This window comes from Diadema setosum, chromosome 13 (genome assembly GCF_964275005.1).
Source record: "Diadema setosum chromosome 13, eeDiaSeto1, whole genome shotgun sequence".
Classification (NCBI taxonomy): Eukaryota; Metazoa; Echinodermata; class Echinoidea; order Diadematoida; family Diadematidae; genus Diadema; species Diadema setosum.
Genome location: NC_092697.1, coordinates 16,127,146 through 16,148,803, shown reverse-complemented (window position 1 = coordinate 16,148,803; position 21,658 = coordinate 16,127,146). Strand labels below are relative to the sequence as shown.

Genomic DNA, 21,658 nt, shown 5'->3' with positions numbered 1-21,658 from the left:
CTGCGTCCGAGCTGCGGTCCGGCTACAGAATCACCCCAGTACGGGTGACGCGGGTGCTCTGTACAGCCGACTTGCACGCACTTACAACATACGTGATCAGCACGTGTAAGTACGTCCTCGATAATATGACCACGTAGCAAACGCATGGAAATCGTACGTTGTAAGCACGTTGTAAGTACGTACCACAACTTACGTACCACGTGCACAACGTGTGATGGACGCCACTGCCTGCTTTTGGCACGTACTTACACCTTGCCGAACCGTACTCGTATTCGTTCCGCGGAACTAATCGACTGGATTCAGCCAGTATATCGGTTCCCCCGGAACCCGGAACGGATCGACTGTGACACCGGCCGTGGCCATAGCCGTAGTCCAGATACTGGACGATTTTTATCATCCGCAGTCACCACACACTCAGCACCCACCCAACGCGCCCAACCGCTGATTGCGACACTCCGCCAATTGGTATTCCCGAAAAAAATCAGGAGGGGTGAATTGTGTAATACAGTGTACATACAGACACCATCAACGTACGTCCGTACACACGCGGGCACACTACGAATACAGTCCAGGAAGTGGACTACCATAGCCGTGGCTGTGGCCCAAAACACGTACGGACTAAAAACACGCACGATGGGCTGTGACCGAGGCTATATGGAACCAAATTGTGGTAGATACTTTTGCAAAAAAGAAGAGAAAAAACAGCATTACCGCACAACGGTGTCAATGGCACTTTAAAAGAATACTCTGCTCATCAGTTTCCTTTCTGTGCCATCATGGCCAATGAATCAAATGTGCACACATTTTTACACGCAAACCTATGAGCAGGTAATATACAATATGGCACGCAAGAAGTTAATAAGAAGAGTAAAGCTTTTCGTCAATTAGCTCAACTCGTTTTCAATTAGTTCTCTAAATAATAAATTGAAAATCACGCGTTTTTGGTCATTGTCATGGCATTCCTCTAACCAAAATGAACACAAACGTAATCGTGCCTATTCTTCTCTGTGTGTGTTTCTACAGCCCACTTTGTTCCGGCAAGTGGAGTGTTCACCCGAACCGTGAACGTTGGAGATACAGGAGTGTCTATCAGCATGACAAGACGTAGTATTCTTGATAGACGAATTGACTGGAGAAAAGATGTTGACCGCATAGATAATTACAACAACCTGAACTACTTTATCAACGCACCCATAGTGTTGTCTGACCAAGGGTTTTATGAGATTCACTTCTTTGGTCTGAGGTACCAAGGAAGAGGAGCCGTGGTACGACTTATTGTCAGAGGTAAGTATCATGGTTCATGGGTATGACAACTATATCTATACCCCTTGGGTTGTGGGTGCATGTGTTCGTGTTGTAGTTGTTGTTGGCGTTGGTGTTGGTGTTGGTTTTGCTAATTGTGTTTGTTTATTTGTTTGTTTTAAGCCACCCAAAGTCAATTAGTGTCCTTCAAGCATATTGCGCTATTTTATGCAACTGTCTCACTAAGGTTATGCCAGGGCGAATCCACAACTATTGCTCCTCAGTGAGGGAAAGGGTGACCATGACTTTTCTTATACTTTTCTCAAGTCCCATAGAACAATAGCATCCTGAAAACACTCCTCGGCATTTATTTGTATATATTATGTATTCGTCAAGTTACAGGCCTTTCAACGCTTTTGCGGTTCCCTCATACTAAGTATTTCATATCTAAGATTAGTCTTTTATGTAGTCCTCTTATGTTAAGACACATTTTCAAGTCATAATCTATATTGCATAATATCATCCTTTTCGTATGTTGTTTGTTATAGAATACTGTATATTTATTTCAATATAAAGTGATATAAGTAAATAAATGTGCTGAACATGTCCACTGAGTCTTGAGTGTAAGACTGGTGCAGTTTCAGAAATCAAATCAAGTAAAATCTAAAGTCTGTAGTGCGTTTATTTATAGCTCAAACAATGATAGAATTCACTTATTTAAGACTTAGTCGCTGAGAGGGAGTATTTGTTGAATACACTAATTTCACGATTTAAAATAAGATAGGTCTGTGCATTTGGACAGAAAGTTTTTGTAAGTTGCTCGCCAAGCTTGACAGGCTTGATTCAAAAGTTATGTACACTTCATTAAAATCTTAAGTCTGTAGTGCGTTTATTTATAGCTCAAACAATAATATAGAATTCACTTATTTAAGACTTAGTCGCTGAGAGGGAGTATTTTGTTGAATACACCAATTTCACGATTTAAAATAAGATAGGTCTGTGCATTTGCACAGAAAGTTTTTGTAAGTTGCTCGCCAAGCTTGACATGCTTAATTCAAAAGTTATGTACACTTCATTGTCTTGTAGACATAATTATACATGCAAAACTGGAAAATATCGAGTATGCATAACTGAAATTGAGTTATCAAAGCAAAGCGGTTAGGTTGCCATTGATTTCCTTTGTTATTTGTTTTCACCATGACATCAGTGTTATCTTCACGTCATCGCGCCTATACCAAATTATGCTGCGACTTTTTGCCACGTTGTCAAGTTAAACCCAACTTCTTGGCCCCATGATCATACATTTCAGTGTACTGTATGGATCCAAGTGACTCCTCAAAAAATAAACATGGCACCAGCTACTTTTTGATGCTCCGTGTCATCATTCTGGCCCCCTATCCGGCGCTGCTTATAACCTCTGACCGGGTGTTTGAACCATGATGCTGCATTTCGCCTAGGTGTTTCACTGAGTAGAATAACTGGCAACACTGAAATTAAAATGACAGGGCCGGCCGGAAGAGCACTTCTAACACAACTAGAATGAGACTACCTTGTGCAAATGGAAGTGTTGATAGGACCATTGCGCATAATCTATAAATGTGACGATTTATGTAGTTTGTTATGAGGTTCTGTCATTACTTTACTGGAATCTAGCGTCAAAGATCCTAATAATCTAAGTATAATCAGGAGTTGAATTCGCGAATATATCTTTGAGAAACAATTGCTGTTTTACTATAATTTCATCATTTTATGTTGCTGTTAACTTTGGGGATGATAGCAATGATATTTTCATCATCATCATCATTGTAACTTATATCATATTATATCTGCTCATTTCTATATGCCACTGCCACCATAATCCTTCTGATTTGTCTTTTAGAGTGTGCTGCTGGGAGGTGGGGCCCGCCCGATTGTGACGGTGTGTGTGATAAGTGCTACAACGGAGGGATGTGTGACGATAAGACTGGTCTCTGCATTTGTCCAAACAACTTCAAAGGGCCAAACTGCCTGGAAAGTGAGTGTCACTTACCATAAGAGGGCAGCAGATTTAGATCTGATGTCACCATAAGACTATCTAAACAAATTCAATGAACCCTACTTAAAAATGGACATCAATCTTGGACAAACATAATAAGAAACGTTCACAGTAAGTAGCGAAAAAATATATGAATGATAGAACTCTCGACTCTCAATCATAGGATTGAACAAAAAAATACTTTTCTGTTGACAAACGAGGTCTCCTAGTCTGTGAAATGAAGATAGAGCAAATAAGGATGATGTGTTTTCCTTGAACTTGCAATTATTCCTTGAAAAAAATAACAGTCATCTCCTTAGATATCGTATTTATCACTGTGGCAAATATCATGGACAAATGTTGATGCAGTATCTTCCTGGTTCATGCAGATCAACCATTTTGAAGTCACAGCGTTGGATTTGAATTGTAGATTGCAATTATGGTGTAAAAAAAAAAATCATATTCGAGTAGCTGTCGCCGGCCTATATTAAGCATTTATTTTCCAGCCGTGTCCATCCTGCAATAAAGGTGAAGTGAGCGTTCCAGTCAGCGCATTCTGTGTGAAGCATTCCTTTGTAAGCTACATGGGGGAACATTATCAGGACTTTACAGTTTTATATCCACAGGATCCAATGTCTCAGAAATATCACCTTTTCCGATAAACTGAAAAGCAATTCCGGTTCCGGTATACACGTAGTAGGCCTACAGTAGATAAAGGCATATCGCTTCATCTGTGCGTGTAAAGTAACAAAGAAAACATTTTTGTTTATATCGTCCTTTAGTGAAATGTCGTTAAGAAATGCCATGCGTTTCTCTGCAAAATACCTTCACATGAGTGAAAATACGTGTCGTTATTGAATACGGTATAACACAATAATCATTATGAGCGTCATAATGTTGTTTGGTTTGTCCGTCATCATCACCATAGTGAATTTGACAATGTCGTCTAACTCATGTCAGTTTGTAGGAGCGGTGGAGGAAATCGGTTTGGACGGGATTGTGAATTCAGATGTTCCCAGGACTCCAGTGATCCAGAGGACGGATGCAGCGGTCGTTTGTTTTGTCTTCCCGACCCGTATGGGTGCACCTGTGACGTAGGAGTCAGAGGACTGGCTTGCAATGATGGTATATATAATATATATCTCTCATTCTGTATATCTGCTCCAAAGGGGGTCATTTCCGTTAAAAAAATCACTACAAAGCGATACAAAATAAAACTTCAATTACAAAGGATGAAGCAAAACCAGCCCAGAACAAAAGGCAAGACAAAAGCAGTCGCTCTACAATCATTAACAAACATTTTGAAAGTATATAAAGTAGCCTTTTGAAAAAGAGTTCAAAATATTTATTTTCCCCCGCAAGAGCAATAACCCTCACCGCAACATTATGCAAATTGTGTTTGGTGATGATGTTATCTTCTTAAAAGCCCTAATTCCTTAACATACAATTTTTAACGTTATTTCAGTTATTCTGAAATAAAGCAGGCAGTTATCGTTCACACTGTCCTTTCTCCTCATGATGAAAAGTGGATTAAGTACCTTTTGAAAAGGAACTCTTCAATTGTGTTTGGGGAATATTCCACATCTCCCCCTTTTAGGTTTTCAGGTTGTTGTCTTTTTCCTTCTTCATTTAAGTAAAAACTGAAAAGTAGGGAGGGAATGTGTGTGTTTTTGTGTGGGCGCGTGCGCGCGCGCGTGTGTGTAACATAGATACTGTATACCGTGCGTTCCTCTGTCCTTGCAGTTTGTGGGAGTGGAATGTTTGGCCCCGGATGTTCTCAAACATGTCACTGTCAGGTGGAATCCAACTGCAGCCCTTATACTGGGGAGTGTTCATCAGGTGGTTGCCAGGCCGGCTGGACGGGTGACAATTGCCAGAGTAAGTTGTGATTTCTTCGTCTTCGTTCCCTCTCTCCCTCTCCCTCTCCCTCTCCCTGTCGGATTTGACAGTTCGACTATGCCTGGCAGATAAAATAGTCTAGCAATACGCAAATGCAATGGGTGATTTCATCAAAACCGGTGTGTGATTTTGTCGCTTTCTATCACATAGCGTGCACTCCCTGCCCATGGGCCCAGAATTTCTCGGTACATTATCACCAATACCCAGCTGCCGTGCGCAGAGTAGGGTTTTAGATGCATTATGGGATTATTACATAAGGTTGGTCGGGCTTGATCGAATTGATGATATGATCGGCAGTGGGAACCCACCTAGGCCTATGGTTAGCATAGAAATCCTCCGCCAGGTGAAGCTTTTAGGCGCCACAGAACCCCGTGTTTGGGAGTCCGGGGCTTTAGCCACTGTATCTGCAGTGCTTTCCTCATAGTACTCAGTATAGGACAGAGTGGTATTGCTGGGGTATCCTGACTTGTAAGATAAGCTGCTGGTGGAGTTGGTATCCTCTGTGGTGGGAGAACCTCCAAAACACTCCAATTTCAGGGTATTAAAGTATGGTGTTACGCCAAACCCGGCTTGCGATGAGAGCTGAACATAGCCACAGATATCCCCTTGGTACCTAGAACTGATAACCTTTACCATGGAAGTCACCAGACCACTAGACCACTGGATCACGAGTTTGATGAGGCGGAGCATCAAGGGGTCGTGAATAATCTCCCGAAAATTAGGATCATCCAAATCGATCAACTAAATCTACTTATTCATGATATCAGGACTCAGTTGTGTTAGAGTTCATTATACAATTGGGAATTCGTTACATGAGTGAGAGGCAAGTTTAATGAAATTTAGAGCACTCAACAGATCTCTTAAGTAACAAAATACTATTTGCGAGCTCTAAAGAGAAAATAAAATGTCAGTGTCGAGTTCGGGAAAGGTGAGGGAGTTTTAAACATCATTAATTAACATGGTAAGTGAAAGAACGCCCCTAGGTAATAACTCTGTTCGCATGGCAATATTAGTGTGCTGGAATTTATAATGGAAAGGTGTTAATTCCGTCAACGCCAATGAGTCGTCAGCAGCACACCAGGAATTACCAGTGTTTCGGCCATTAAGTACTGGACACCTCCCCCTGGCTGGCCGGTGCTGCATTGGAATTCCCTAGACAGCAATCCTATTGCATCTCAAAACACTCTGAATAAATAACCTCTCTTCACTCCAGAGTACCAACAATCTCTCTACACACCCTATTCCCGCCACCCCCAATTGTACCTTGCCAACTATCCATGCAGACCCTCTCCAGATGTCTCCGCTGCTCCACAAATCCTCTTAATCCACCTCTCCCCTCCCTACCACCTATACTACCATCGCTCTGACCCACCTCCTTACCGATCCTCCAGCGAATCCCCTTTCTTTCCCTTACCTTATCCATCCTCGTTTCCCATGGCACAGTCAGCCCCACCATTGCTATCCTGTGCACAGGATCATAGTTTTCGCACTAATTTTTTTCACTAAAGGGCTTTTTACACTTACAAATTTTTGCTTAGTCCCGTACCAACGGTGGGGCTAAGGGGGGGGGGGGCACCGTTGGTACCGGACTTTCCTTAGCCCACTTTCTGTTTACACTTGTTTTTGCCAAAGTGGGCTAGCCCCACCGACAATCCCGTACTATCTGGCCCTGCAAAATAGCAGGGTTATCACCGCAATTGCGGTGCTAACCCCGCAATTGCGGTGCCAAGCAAGCGAGTGTAAAACAGAGTGTAAACAGAACGAAGAAATAGTCTGGGGCTAAGCAACGGAGACGAAGTCCTACCCCCACTGACCAATCAGAAACGAAGTAATCAAGTGCTGTCGGTGCGTGCGTATATTTGTACAGTGTACAGCGTGATCATGAATATTCATGTGGTTTGGAAAGTACGGGAAATACGAGTGTAAAAAGGTCAGTTTTCTCCTTAGCTCAGGACAAGAGCTTGGTACGGGACTTATTGGCGAGTGTAAAGAGCTGATAAAAATTGGTACGGACTAACGATAGTCCCGTACGGGGTTAAGAAACACAAGTGTAAAAAGGGCTTATGTTTAATTTCCTAGAAATTTGTTTTTAAATACTCTATAAACGCGACTTTTGTACTCTGTTTTTACAAAAAGTCCCTACCGTTGGAGGGGATATCAACCCTCCAGCACCCTCCCCGTGCTCGGTCGCTTCGCTCCCTCGCCGCGGATTTTACACCGTCACATAAATATACCCCCGTATATAATAATCATAGTCCTTCGCACTGAATTTTTTCTTCCACTGTGTGTAATTTCCTAGAAATTTGCTTTTAAATGCTCTATAAACGCGACTTTTGTGCTCTGTTTTTACAAAAAGTCCCTACCTATGTCCGGCCGCAGGGCAGTCACCACCACCACCACCTCCTTTGGCACTGTTCGATTCCCCTCGTTCACCCGCACCTCCAAATCGTCCCCCGCTGGTATAATCCCTCCAACATCATCCCCTCTGCCCTTCCTTCTCGCACTGCATCTCACCCCTTCTTTCACAAACGGATTTCCCTCACCCTAACAGGCCCAATCTTCCTTCTCGCCTCCACTGCCACCCTTGCTACACCCTCCATCTCCTTGAACACCTGATGTGTTCTAGTGAGCCCTTCGCCTTCTTGCAAACCCTACATCCACTGTCCTCCAAAAACGCCCACCTCTTCAGATTTACTGGAGAAGGCAAAACGTCAAAGGTGGAACTGATAATGAAGCGCACAGCTCCAGAGGACATTGACCGAAGGTCATTCCATGACACCTTCCTCTGCTCCACCCCTTCCCATCGAGTCCACGCCCCCTGTACTCCCTACTGTACAGACAGCCCTGGCAAAGCTGTACTCGTCCTCCACCTCCTTGACCTTCTCCAACGTACGCCAAGGCCCTCCTACCATTCCTGCATTGCTTGCTGTACCATCTCACATGATGATAAAACCCGACCCCCGTTCCGCCCCACCTGAATGCAAAAATGCAAAAAATTGCCTCGTCCGCCCTCCACTTTCTCCCTGTGCGGATCGGTGGCCTAACTCCTGCTATATTCTGGTCCAACATCATCACAAGCCTAACCTCATAAGCTTCAAACTCCTCAACTACTGACGTCATAGGCAATTGCAGCTTACCTTATCTGCAAAAGAATGCCAGATCATAAGCATTCTCTGAACGCCTAACCACTTCTGGTAGTACGAGTTCATCTTTTGTTGCATCCCTCAACTCTGGACACTGCCACCTCGTGCCACCTCGTTGCCACATGATCCGTGGTAGCAAGCCAAACTGCCAGCACCACACCTTCGCTTTCCCAGGGATGACTGTCCTGTCCACCCTCTCCAGCCACTCCACCACTTTGTCAAAAATGTGCTCACCTCGATGCCTATTTTTCGACTTGCCCTCATAGCATCGCCCAAGGCTCTTCACCCTCTGCTCAGTAACATGAGGTATATCCTCCCCCCCAATCTGAAACCTCCTTGTGACCACCTTTCCCTTCCGCATGCACTGACACCGAGCGGCTCTTCTTGGCCTTGAACTTCATATGTGTCCAGGCCACCAACTCCTCTAACATGTGGAACCCATCTGCAACCTGTAGGTCTCATTGCCAGACACGATGGTGAGGTCATCCATGAAGCCCTAACTGAAGGCACAACTACCTCAGCTATCAGAGTACCCTTCATTGATGCCCCACTTATTATTTACTATTTATGCTCTTTTTTATTTGCAGTGAAATCGAAATAGAATAGAATAAGATTGAATTGACGACGTCTGCGCTTGATGTCATATTCAACGGATCACTGTTGAATAATATAGGCTCCCTAATTCTAAAACTGAGAGTTTTTCATCTGGCGCTTGTGCTCACCCCGCAGTTCCCCCAGAGTGCGAAGTTGGCTACTACGGCCCGCAGTGCGCCAGTAAATGTAATTGTGCCATGGACGCAGCGTGCAACCGCGACACGGGGGCGTGCCCTGGGGAGATGTGTGCTGCCGGGTACGACAAGGTCAACTGCACAGGTAAAAGAACATGTTGAGATAGTGGTATTATGTTTCTGTTTAAAGCAGAATGCCAATCGTAATATATATATATATATATATATATATATATCTATATATATTTTTTTTTTCTTGCAGTTGCATAACTTTGATATAATATCAACCGGAAAAGAGAGTTCTAGATTTCCTTCAGTGTTAAAAACACACAATCAACCCCTTTAATACTCACGACTAAATCCCATTCCACTTGAAATGAATTTCACTATTCCTGAAAGATGACATCAGAGACGACCTTTTTCATAACATGTTGGCATAGTGGTATTATGTATCTGTTTAAAGCACAATACCGATCGTAATAATTTTTCTTTTTTGCAGTCGCAAAACTTTGATATAATATCAACCGGAAAAGAGAGTTCTATATTTCCTTCAGTGTTAGCAGCACACCATCAACCCCTTAACTACTCACGACTAGATTCCATTCCACTTGAAATTAATTTCACTATTCCTGAAAGATGATACTAGAGACAACTTTTCCATAAAATGTTGCAGAAGTGCAGAGCTATTATGTGAACATAGTAAGAAAGACTTTTCAAGGTAATGTAAATTCACACACTTCTATCCTCATCCTTTCTTCCGCTCATTTCCAAACCCACACGTATTACAGATCGTTCTGCCACCCTCATCGATAACCTTTTTTGTAATATTCTACCCCTCCCCGATTCTTTCATAATTCTTTCAGATATGACTGATCATTTTCCAATAATGACTTATTTTACTCTTAAAACTTCATCTAATATTAAACCTCCTTCATTTCCTTTGTTTAGTCGTAGAGTTTCACCCGAAAAGTTAGCTGGTTTTGATGTGGCTCTCGAGAATGCTGACTGGTCAGGAGTGTTTGGCAGCGATGATATCAATATATCTTTTAATAATTTTATGGAAATATTCAATCATCATTTAGATGATGTAATTCCAAAACAAAAAAAAATAAAACAGATTACAAAAAAACACCCAGGTTACCTTGGATCTCAAAATCAATCCTTCGTTCAATTAATAGGAAAAATCGTTTGTATTATAAATATAAGTTGGAAAAAACTGAGCGATCGAAGAATAGATATACATCATACAAAAATACTTTGACAATGATTTTACGTTCTGAAAAGAAGAGATATTACTTTAAGCAATTCTCGAGATATAGGTTTGACATGAAAAATACTTGGAAAGTTTTAAATCAGGCCATGAATGTTCCGAGTAAAAACTCTGACATTGACAAAATTAAAATGAATGATGAATTGATTAATGATTCGCTTCATATTGCAAATATTTTTAATTCCTATTTTTCAGAAATAGGTGAAAACTATGCTCAAACTATTCCTGCAACAGAAACTCATTTTACTGAATTTTTAGGCCAGCGCAACTCTGATTCCATATTTTTTACACCGACTAATAGATTTGAAATTATTGATATAGTTTCCTCTTTTGAGAACAAACGAAGTTCTGGTTATGATGAGATAGATAATTTTATACTTAAGGGTGTTATTTCCTCCATTGCTGATCCACTTGTTCATATATTTAATTTGTCAATTTTTAACGGTGTGTTTCCCGATAAAATGAAATTGGCTAAAGTAATACCAATATTTAAGAAAGGCGATAAACTTGTAGTCAGCAATTATCGCCCAATTTCATTATTGTCCTCACTGTCTAAGGTTTTAGAAAAACTTATTTATCAGAGAATGATCAATTTTTTGAAGGTACATGAAGTTTTTACGAACTCTCAGTTTGGTTTTCGTGAAAAACATAGTACTTCGCATGCTCTTTTATATTTCGTTGATAGAGTAGTTCATGCCATTGATAATCATTCCCATTTAGTTAGTATTTTCTTGGACTTCTCCAAGGCCTTCGACACCATCAATCATGACATTTTACTTTATAAATTATCGCATTATGGAGTACGTGGGAAGGCCTTGGAGTGGTTCAAGAGTTATTTAGTCGATAGAAAACAATTTGTTACAATTAAAAATAATGACTCAGTTATCAGAGAAGTTAAATGTGGCGTCCCACAGGGAAGTATTTTAGGGCCTTTATTGTTCATTATCTATATAAATGATTTTTGTCGCGTATCTGATGATCTCTCTTTTATTCATTTCGCAGATGATACAAATGTATTTTTCGCCCATAACGATATTGATTTTCTCGTTCACAAAATCAATATTGAATTGAATAAAGTGACAAACTGGGTCAGAGCTAACAAGTTATCACTCAATGCTCAAAAAACGAAATATATGATTTTTAGTAATACTGTTGATAGTTTAAACACAAATATAGTTTTAGATGATTCTCATCTACAAAGAGTATCAAATATTAAATTCTTGGGGGTCATTGTGGATGATAAACTTTCCTGGAAATCACATGTTGATAATATTTGTAACATAATATCGCGTAATATAGGTGTTATAAATAGATTGAAATTTTATATTCCTCAAAAAATATTACTTATGTTATATTCGTCGTTAATATTGCCTCATTTGAATTATGGAGTTTTAGTTTGGGGCAACACGCATCAGAATTTACTTGAAAGAGTGTCCCTCTTGCAAAAGAAAGCCCTCCGCGTTATCTGCCATTCCCCTGTACGTTCTCATACAAACACGTTGTTTGCCTCTAGCAAGCTCTTAAAAATTAAAGATCTGTTTTTGTATAATTTAGGCCAATTTATGTACAATTATTGCAACAATTTGCTTCCATCTATTTTTGATTCTATGTTCCTCAAAAACCAATCATTTCATGAATATCCCACTAGGCGTTCCAATGAATTTCATTTACCCCTTTTACGCACGATCCTTGCTAAAAATACACTTATTTATATAGGCCCAAATTATTTGAACTCTTTGAATCATGATATAAAAAACGCCCCATCTATATATTCCTTCAAGAGGAGACTGAAGTCCTTTCTATTGCAATCGTATGACTCTACAGTACTGAACTAGCCATTTGGCCTTCTTTCTCACTTACTGACTTAATTACCTTTTTTCCTCTTTGAAGGATAAATTGTATTCTTTTTAGTGGATGTCTGCTGCCATGTACGCTATCGCCCAAAGCGTCAAAGACTTGAATTTCTATCTTACTCCTGTTCATACGTCCCTTCATTTCCTTGCTTTTCTCCTTTCAGGCGTTACAATATCACTTTTTTTTTCTCCACAACTATCATCTGTTTCTCTTGACATGCTTCTGTCGGAGATCGCTGTCTCTGTTGTGCATTTTCGTTTGCTATTTTGTCTTCTGTTTGTTAGTCTTGTCCATTCCGTTTTGTCCCGTACAACTTTTCTTCAGTAGTTGTTTATAGTCTATAGTTTCATATATAGTCTATAGTCTTTTTCTATGTTTGTTCGCGTCTATGAAAGTAAATGTATTTATCTGTGAATCTAATTCTTAGTGGGCTTCCAGACTTCTTCTTCTTCTTTTTTTTTTCTTCTTTTTTCCTTTTGTATTTATGATGCTTCAATTAATCTTCCCACTGATGTTATTTTTCCAGAGGGGCCCACATTCTACAAGCTCTGTCTTTTTAGTGGGTCTCTCCATTTTTCGCACTTTAAGCAAAGTTATACATGTACTTCATTTCGATCACTTCTGTTTCTTTCTTTACAACAATGTATTACTATAAGGTCCTCAATTGTTGTACATTCTTTTCAATACATAATGTTCTGTTTACCTTATTCTCTGTTGTCAAAAGAAGTGTAACTTATGTTTTGTCGGAAAATGAAATAAACTTTGAATTGAATTGAATTGAATTGAAAAAAAATTAGAACACGCCCCAGAATGGTATACTGGTATTGCCAGTTACTGAAAATCATTCGCGACGCACTATTATTGTTGTCAATCTTGTTTTTACAGCTTGTGAGGGCGCTTTTTTCGGGCTTGACTGCCTGGACGAATGCCACTGTGAAGAGGCGGCTTGTGATAAAGTGACCGGGGTTTGCAGTGGACAATGCCTTCTGAACTGGCTCCTACCCGACTGTGTGACTGGTATACCCCATTGATCACTGTTAAATTCGTTATTCATGTATATTTTCGTAAATATGATTATGATGGTGTCTTGAATAAAGGATTGAATGAATTTATTTATCATTGCAATAATTTTACACGTTTACAGCCGTACTCAGTTGCGAAGAAAAGCAAGGATAATACATGTAGGAACCAGAAAATAGCATGAATGCTGGTCAAGTCAGGCTGCTTGGAACGTGGCATACGTATGTTACTATCGACAACAGAACAGCATCTAAAATTTAAATGTTAAGTTTAATAATGTCTCTTATTGTGATCACATTAGATTATCATGATTATGTAACACTGAAAGTACATTGCAGCAGTAGTCGCGTGGTCGCATGTCACCACAATCAGCTTCCACTGTCACTGAAAAAAAAAAAATATATATATATATATATATATTCTAATTAGCAAAAATGGAGTAACACAGGCCCTTTACCATTTATGCATCATAAATTTTGAAGTATAGTGCCGATTCGAGTTACAGCCATGCACAATGCCAGCAATACGTCCTTAGCTCATCATGTTACATTTTGTATTGAGTCACAATAAATAATGGGGGCACACACGGAGATTTTTAACTGATGTCACATTTATGGTTGAGCCTCAGCAATAATCTTTCCTTTCGCAAAACTCATTTACATAATAATTATTTTGTCATGGTGGCAGCATTGAATTTGGAGCGACCGTGAAACATTGTTCCGCCATCCCTTCCAGAGGATGAAATAACAAGCTCCTTTTATTCTTGCCAGAAGCATTCAATCTTTCCGTCCCACCATCTCATGCAATTGCCATCCTAGATATCGCACTTTTTATTTACCCCCCTCCAACCCCCCCCCCTTCCCTATCTCTCTCGTCGTGTGCTGTCCTGCCTCTGTAATTGATAACTACTGAAAATCAGCTTTTCATTTTCTTGTTATGCATGCGGAGACTGAGTTTCGAATACTTCGTACTGATAAGATACATCGGTTTAGCAGTTCCGAATTCATCATCATCATTGACCATGTAAGTCTGCGGACTGCAATGCATTTAATGGGCAATGTTCTTCATTACAAATATTATCATGATGATCATCACCATTAATCTAATCATGATGATCATGACGATCATCATCATCGTCATCATCACCTTCATCACCATCGTCATCATCATCATCAACCACAACAACATCGTTCTTACACCTCCCTGTTTATAGTAATCCTGTAGAGGCCTCGGTCACATCATAAGGTGCTAAGTTTTGCTCCATTTCACGTTTTGTTATAACAGGAATACAAAGAATGACGTTTGAAAAAGTCAATCCTTACCAGTCCTCCACCGTCGAGTGCTACATTGAGACGGCAGGTGGTGCCGTGTCTCTGCAGACTCTCCTCTACTTCTCTGGCCCAAACGGAACCACAGATTTCACGGGAATCACGTCTACGGCCGAAGGCACGACCAATCCGAGGCGCTTTCAAGTCTCAAGTCTCATGCCGGGAGAATACACGTGTGTGCTCACCATGAACTCCCGTTTTGCCGTACTTAGAGAACAGGCAGACGTTTACGGTGCGTATGAAAGGGAAATTAACTTCATATGGATTGGATAAATGCGAAAATATTAGTACATAAGTAAATAAGCTCAAGGAAAATCGGACTATGTATTCAAATGTTATGGGGGTTTTCGTAGTTCTTTATCAACCACTACAGCCCGCAGCCCCCCCCCCCCCCTCCCCCCATTTCCGGAGTTCCCCCTCAACTCCCCGTATCAGAGAGCGTTCTACGGCCTCTGTCTGATATCATCATTGCATACCACCACATATTTCCATTTAATCTCGATAATGCTTAATAAGAAAGACACTATAATACAGAGATTAGGACATTGGTGAGAGTTTGAAATATTTTAGGCATTGCATGTCATTGAAAAATCCCATTTTCGCCTACAGCCTTGCCTGTGATTACGACACCGCCAACAGAGTCCGGAATAACCTCTGCGGGAATGACCCTTCATTGGATGCCCTGGACGCCGGGGGTGGACCAGGGAGATCCCCCTCTAGTCGCCTACAAGGTGTACCGCAGGGCGCCCTCTGGCGAAGACTGGATGGAGGACCAGGTGGTCAACGACGATGTTACGTCAGTGAATATCACCGGGCTCGAACCGGACACTTCCTACTCGTTCAGCGTGGCAGCGGTTCGAGAGGGCCCCGGAGGGGATGGACCAAGATCTCCAGAACTGATCATCACAACTGTGTGTGGCAGTAAGTAATAGACCTCACGACCCTTGAATTTCTGTATACCTCGCAACACGCCATCTTTTGGTGACAACAGATCAACCCTGCAGAGTGTCGTCTGAGCAGATGAAAGAATAGCAGGAGAAGAAGCAGATGAAACAAAAATGAAGATGAAGAAGAGATAACAAAGAAATAAGGAGAAAGAAATAAATGATAATAAGAAGGATAAGCAAGAAAAAGAACGAAGATGAAGAGCAAGAAGTTCAGCCATGTCAGCAGAGTTGTAACCCGTGGTTTTTTTTTTTTTTTTTTCGACCCACTGATGTCTGATCAGCGAACGTAGTGTACTATGAATGTATACCCATAATTTCACATTTCAACTTATTGTTCTTCGACAGCTTTACCGGTCATTGACTCTGCCCCGACCGTGTCCAATCTGTCCTCCACGGGGGCACACTTGCTCTGGAACGCGTGGATTCCCGGGGTAGACGAGTGGCAAGCACCTATCGAAGGGTACGTCGTCTACACTCGGGCTCCGGACGGAGTTTGGATGGAAATCCACAGGGTGGATCCGAAAGTGACTTCCGCCACTGTGGGTGACCTGCGGCCGGACACCGAGTACGCCTTTAGCATCGGCATCTCCCTGCTCGCATCTTGTAGGGAGGGTCCCATGTCGGAAGAATCCTACGCCAGCACTACCTGTGACAGTAAAACAATAATTAGATTCTACACCAATGTTTTGTCTGGGTGTGTATGTGTGTGTGTGTGTGTGTGTGTGTGTGAGAGAGAGAGAGAGAGAGAGAGGGTGTGTTTCTTTTTGGCTTTCTCTTTTAGGCAGTTTGCCTACTTTTGTCAGTTCAGCAATTAATTGTTCTTTATAAGGAAACTGCAAACTTCACTGCAAGCTCTGCTTTTTAGCAGTTCCGTCCATTTCCAACAATTTTGATTCAATGTGACAAAAGTCACATTGTCCTCCAGTGCACAGTATTTTCCTTCGTTACAATGTCATATTGATTTGGTGTGATTATGTGTATTGAATTATCTTTGACAATTCCATTTTCGTTGGAAATGAGATAAATGGAACTAATGCAATGAAATAAAGGAAATAAGCATACTGTTCATGCATCATCAGCAGGTGGGCCATAAATTGCAATGATAGCATAAGAGATGCATCAATGATTTGTTTCAGATCGAAAAACACTGAAGCGTAGTGTAGAAAAGTTTAGCAAACACAGCAAAATGTAAGGAAGATTCTAAGTGTCATGCGACTTGACGACATGGCGATACATACTTTATCTTGTCCAGTCGACTTAATATTATTAATGTCGACATATCAGGATATGTAACTCGCCACGTCAGCTTACTAACTTTACTGAGTAAACATGGCAATATATATATATATATATATATATATATATATATATATATATATATGAAAGTTCTGCGTCGGTGTGTAGTAAATAGATATCAAGAGTAAAATCAGTCGTATAAACACCGCAGGAGCCAAAAAATTGGACTGACGTTTCGGTCAAAGACCGAAACGTCAACTTATGCGTCTTCTTAGTTTCTTGCATCAAATTGTTTAAGTTCAGACTTACTTTGATAAAGGTCTTTGACCGAAACGTCAGTCCAATTTTTTGGCTCCTGCGGTGTTTATACGACTGATTTTACTCTTTATATATATATATATATATATATATATATATATATATATATATATATACATATATACATATATATATATATATATATATATATATATATATATATATATATATATATATATTATCTCGCCAGGTCGACTTCCAAAAAAAAAAAGTGTACAAGTCGCCATTTCGACATACACCTTTCAGGAAGTTGACTTGACGAGATAATCTGTGTCGCCATGTCGACTTATTAAAGTTGATAAGTCGACATTATGAGTTACGACATGACGACATGATAGAATATTAAGTCCATTTGACAGGATCAAATATTTCGCCATCATGTCGTGATGTCGAATGACACTTGGGAGCTTCCGTGGAAATGAAAGAGGAAATACGCAAGAAAAACAGTAGAACTTTTCGCTCTCTCTCCATGCTCTCATTCTATTCATAAATCTGCCTCTGTTTGCCTGTCTGTCTGTCTCTGTTTCTGTTTGTTGCGGATATCTTCAAGGGTCAGACTTCATTGCCTTGATCTGATAGCTAGAGTTTTTCATTTAGAAAGAAAGTTACTTTCAGTATTAAAAAAAAAAATGAAGATAGAGCTTTCCTTCCAGACTGTTGACAAGAGTTGCCGTCTTTTGCCATAGGACCGTCTCTTCCTCCTGGGAACATCACAGCCACGGCAACAACCTCTGATGAATTATTCGTCACGTGGACGGTAACTATAGCAACCAGTAGTCAGACACCCGGATAGTGAAACAATGTAACACATTCTCCAATGTAGACACCGCGTTATGAATCTCTCACTTGAAATGTGGAAGGTACAAAAACGAATTTACAAGCCAACCGAGAAAATTACACTGAAGACAGTAATGATTATGATATTCCATTTGTGTTCGGAAGGTGTGTCGCGGAAAGCGTGTCGGGAAGGAACATTCGATGTTGATCTATACAGTCGATTCCGACATCGGGTGACCCCCCCCCCCCCTCCTCTAGCTTATTGTTTGAAATGAAATGAGAACAAGGGCGTTCACTCCTTTATCTTTGTGAGGATATTTTTCATTGTCAACACCTAATACAAAACGGCGTCGTTTTTAGCAGGTATATGAGCGACTAACACCAGAAGTATTACTTCTCGCTTACTCACAATATTATTGTTCACTCTGTCTTCCGTCTGTAACAGCTAACCTGACTTAGTCTGGGTATAGACTGGGATACTGAAGCATTCTTCACTGTTTATGTCAATTTGCGATGGTGCATGAGAAATCACCACTGTCTATGGCATATTCGCAAATCTGCATACCTAATCTATCTGTATCACACAAGACACGAGCAACAGTTGAAAAGTGGGGGTACCATGGGAATGATCAGCACTACTAATTTTGTATAGTAACTGTTGTCTGATGTGTATTCTGATTTACTCTAGTAGCCACTAAGGAAGCACTAAAATGCCTACATGTACAAGCTACGGGAAGGACGTAGTTCAGTCTTCACCGAAAGACTACACAGTGGGGATAGAGTGCTATGTCCGGGTTACATGAATCATTTAATTGTTTGTGTGTGTTTGTTGTATGGTTACTGCTTTGATATTTCTAACCTTCCTCATTGCACACATACACGTAACTTCTATGGTGCCAAAGTACTGTCACTGTGATAATACGATTATCTGATTGCTACACTAAAGTAAAAAGAACTATACAAAGGATGGCGACTCAGTGGCGGACTGGCGGGGCGCATCGGGTGCGCGTCCCCTCTTTATTTTTGTTAAAACAAAATAAATAAAAAGAAAAAGTGTGGGAGGGGGCGTGCGCCCCCCCCCCCCCTTTAATTTGCAAAGGTGTCTCCCCTTTACAGAATTCCTAATCCGTCCCTGCGATTGTGATAATTATTTTGTGGTCATCTCAAACATCCCCATTGACCCCTGGCTTTCTGCGTGGGGTCAGCTCTCTTGCTCTAAATATGTTACCTTTTCTACATAAAAAATGAAGACAATCATGTAAAAGAAATGGCTTCTTTCCATGTTATTTGCATACACATTATGATCGCTCACTTTTAACATCGGTAACAGTTGCAGTATTTGTAGAAGAAAGCAGATACGAAATGTAAAGTAATAACATATTCAGAAATTCTTGCACACAGTCGAAACCATTGGATATGTTGGAGACAGCGAGACAAATCCCCTGCAGTTTTCACATTTTCCATCTTTTCGTTAATCTACAGTAAAATACCTGAGGCAAAGGTGATCTGTACGACCCTGTAATGTGTGTTCCCGTGATGATTGAATCTTTGTCATGCGCCACTAACGAGAGGCACTAATGAGAGCTTGTGGTATGTTTGTGTGTTGGGTGGTATAGCGCTCCAAGCTCGTGAACAGTAGATCCTAGATTCGAGCCCCCCCCCCCCCCCAGAGTGATTGTGTCTGTAGGTGTCTTCTCGTTATCAGTGGCGGATCCGTGGGGGGGGGGGGGTGCACGGAGCCCGCGCCCCCTCTTTATTCTTGGTTAAAACAAAAGAAATAAAAAAGAACAAAAGGGGATTCTAGCGTGCGCCCCCCTTTACTTTTGCAAAGGAACCTCCCTTTCACGGAATTCCTGGATCCGCCCCTGGTTATATTCATCATCATTAACATAATTATCATCATTGTAAACACTCATACATGTGCATTATTTCTTGTCTTTATTCGTGTGTGTCATTCTCTTGTATCAAACTTTGCACACTATTAATTATCTTTAATCGGGGGCTCCCAACTCCCAAAGTTACGGGGCCTACATGTGCAATACAACTTTTCGGAACACGCCCTCCTTATCAGATCACTGCATGTAAGCTATCTTGTGTTATGTGCATGCATTTCCGTATTTTATGGAATAAACACATATCAACTGGTCTTTACTACATTGAATCATCACCACTATTAACACATTTTGTTTAGGCTCCATCTGCTGAGACAGCAAATTGTGGAAGCGGCTTTACTTCCTATGTGCTTTACTACCAGTCAAATTCAACGAACGCTGCAGGCAACGTCATCATCGATGCGGCGGCCACGGAGTGGACGCTGACTGGCCTGGGAAACTCTCTGGGATACGCTGTCCAACTTACAGTCGTAAACGCCGTCGGAGAAAGTGAAGCCAGTGACGTCATTCGTGCAATATCTCCACAAGATAAAGGTACGTATGCGTTAGCTGCACTCACATACATCCCTGCGCGCACAAAATCCACATGCATATCCAACAAAACATACTACATGACGATTGTATGGGGAATCATTGTGTGTAGAATATACAGTAATGCATACTGCGCTATATTATCCGTCTTTCAGTCTCTGTCTTTCTCTTTCCTTCCTATAACCTCATATCTCTGTATATCTCCATATGAATGTATCGGTATATGCTTTATACTGTTGGAATTATTATCATAAGTATTTATTACTCATTTCATATACATCATTGTGGTTGCATGTATATCTAGCAGAGTTCAATTTTCTATTATTTCTATCAGTCGCCTGTTGAGTCTGTAATACAGATATTTCTGACAAGATATCAACCGCCGGCCGGGTTTGAAGTTGTTTAAAATGTTTAAAGTTGCCACAAAATTATCAGTATCATTATCATCAGCACGCTCAAGATAGGCAAAATTAATAATACATATTTCGTTTTACCGATGGGTAACTTCGCACTTTCTTAAGGCAGAAATTACTTTCTTTTCCTACACATTATTAAGGACCAGTAACAGTTAACGATCTCAACGGTTTACAAAATACAGTCGCCATTTGTTTTTCAGGTGTTTCTCAGCCTGTTTCAATTATTGGGCAAGTTGTCGGCGGAGTTGTTGGTTTCCTGGTTACAGCCATCATCATTTTCGCCTTCCTTCTCCTTCTAAGGTATTGATGCGATATTCTACGCATACTTACTATTGTACTTGTACTATGTAGCTTTTTAAAATATTTCCCGGGAGTAAACTTACCCGTCGAATACCCCTCGTGTATCAATTTGATTATACCTTGAATAAGATCAGAAAATGTATACGCCTTGATGTCATTCGATGATTCCTTGGTACATAAGTGGACCTTTTCTTTTTTAGTTGGTGTATAGAATTAAGTATTTACTTTAGAAAGCAACTTGGCCATCTTATTAGATCACCAATGAATCATGTATGGTTATATTCCTGGGATTTATGAAAACTGGGGCCCGTCTTGATGAGGGTTGTGATTGATCTTACGTTTTATCGAGCGTAACTCAGTGAATCCAGCGTAAGATCGATATTGATCGTGACTCTGCTTCATGCAGATACTTATTTAATGCACACGTTTAATAGCAGATCGAGCATATGAATTGCATCAATCGTAAGATCAATCTAATGAAATGGGCCGCTGGATGATCGCATCCACTCATTATTATAGGTGTGGTCTTCATTTGCTGTTTTGTTTCTGTCTATTTCTCTCTTACAATGTAATGCTGGCATTATTTGCCAAAATAACTCAGTGAATCGAAATTAAAAAAAGAAATACTTTTTTTTTTTTTCGAATATGTCAACCTGGTAACATTAATGTGTGGTTATCAATTTCAGTCTTTTATGATGATATAAAATCAGATTTATTTGTTGAATATAACGTACTTTGTATTC

At 40.6% G+C, this 21,658-nt stretch overlaps 1 protein-coding gene across 1 annotated transcript in view; it reads left to right on the top strand.

Moving 5' to 3' along the window:
• Positions 1-21,658, top strand: part of LOC140236445 (uncharacterized) — a 50,833-nt gene that overhangs the window by 13,434 nt on the left and 15,741 nt on the right. Inside the window, exons 3-12 of the mRNA XM_072316369.1 lie at positions 1,024-1,284; positions 3,122-3,256; positions 4,217-4,381; positions 5,000-5,134; positions 9,028-9,171; positions 14,455-14,730; positions 15,108-15,419; positions 15,791-16,099; positions 17,686-17,756; positions 20,031-20,202. Of these exons, the coding sequence (XP_072172470.1) occupies positions 1,024-1,284; positions 3,122-3,256; positions 4,217-4,381; positions 5,000-5,134; positions 9,028-9,171; positions 14,455-14,730; positions 15,108-15,419; positions 15,791-16,099; positions 17,686-17,756; positions 20,031-20,202 (1,980 nt within the window). The remainder of the gene's footprint in view (positions 1-1,023; positions 1,285-3,121; positions 3,257-4,216; positions 4,382-4,999; positions 5,135-9,027; positions 9,172-14,454; positions 14,731-15,107; positions 15,420-15,790; positions 16,100-17,685; positions 17,757-20,030; positions 20,203-21,658) is intronic.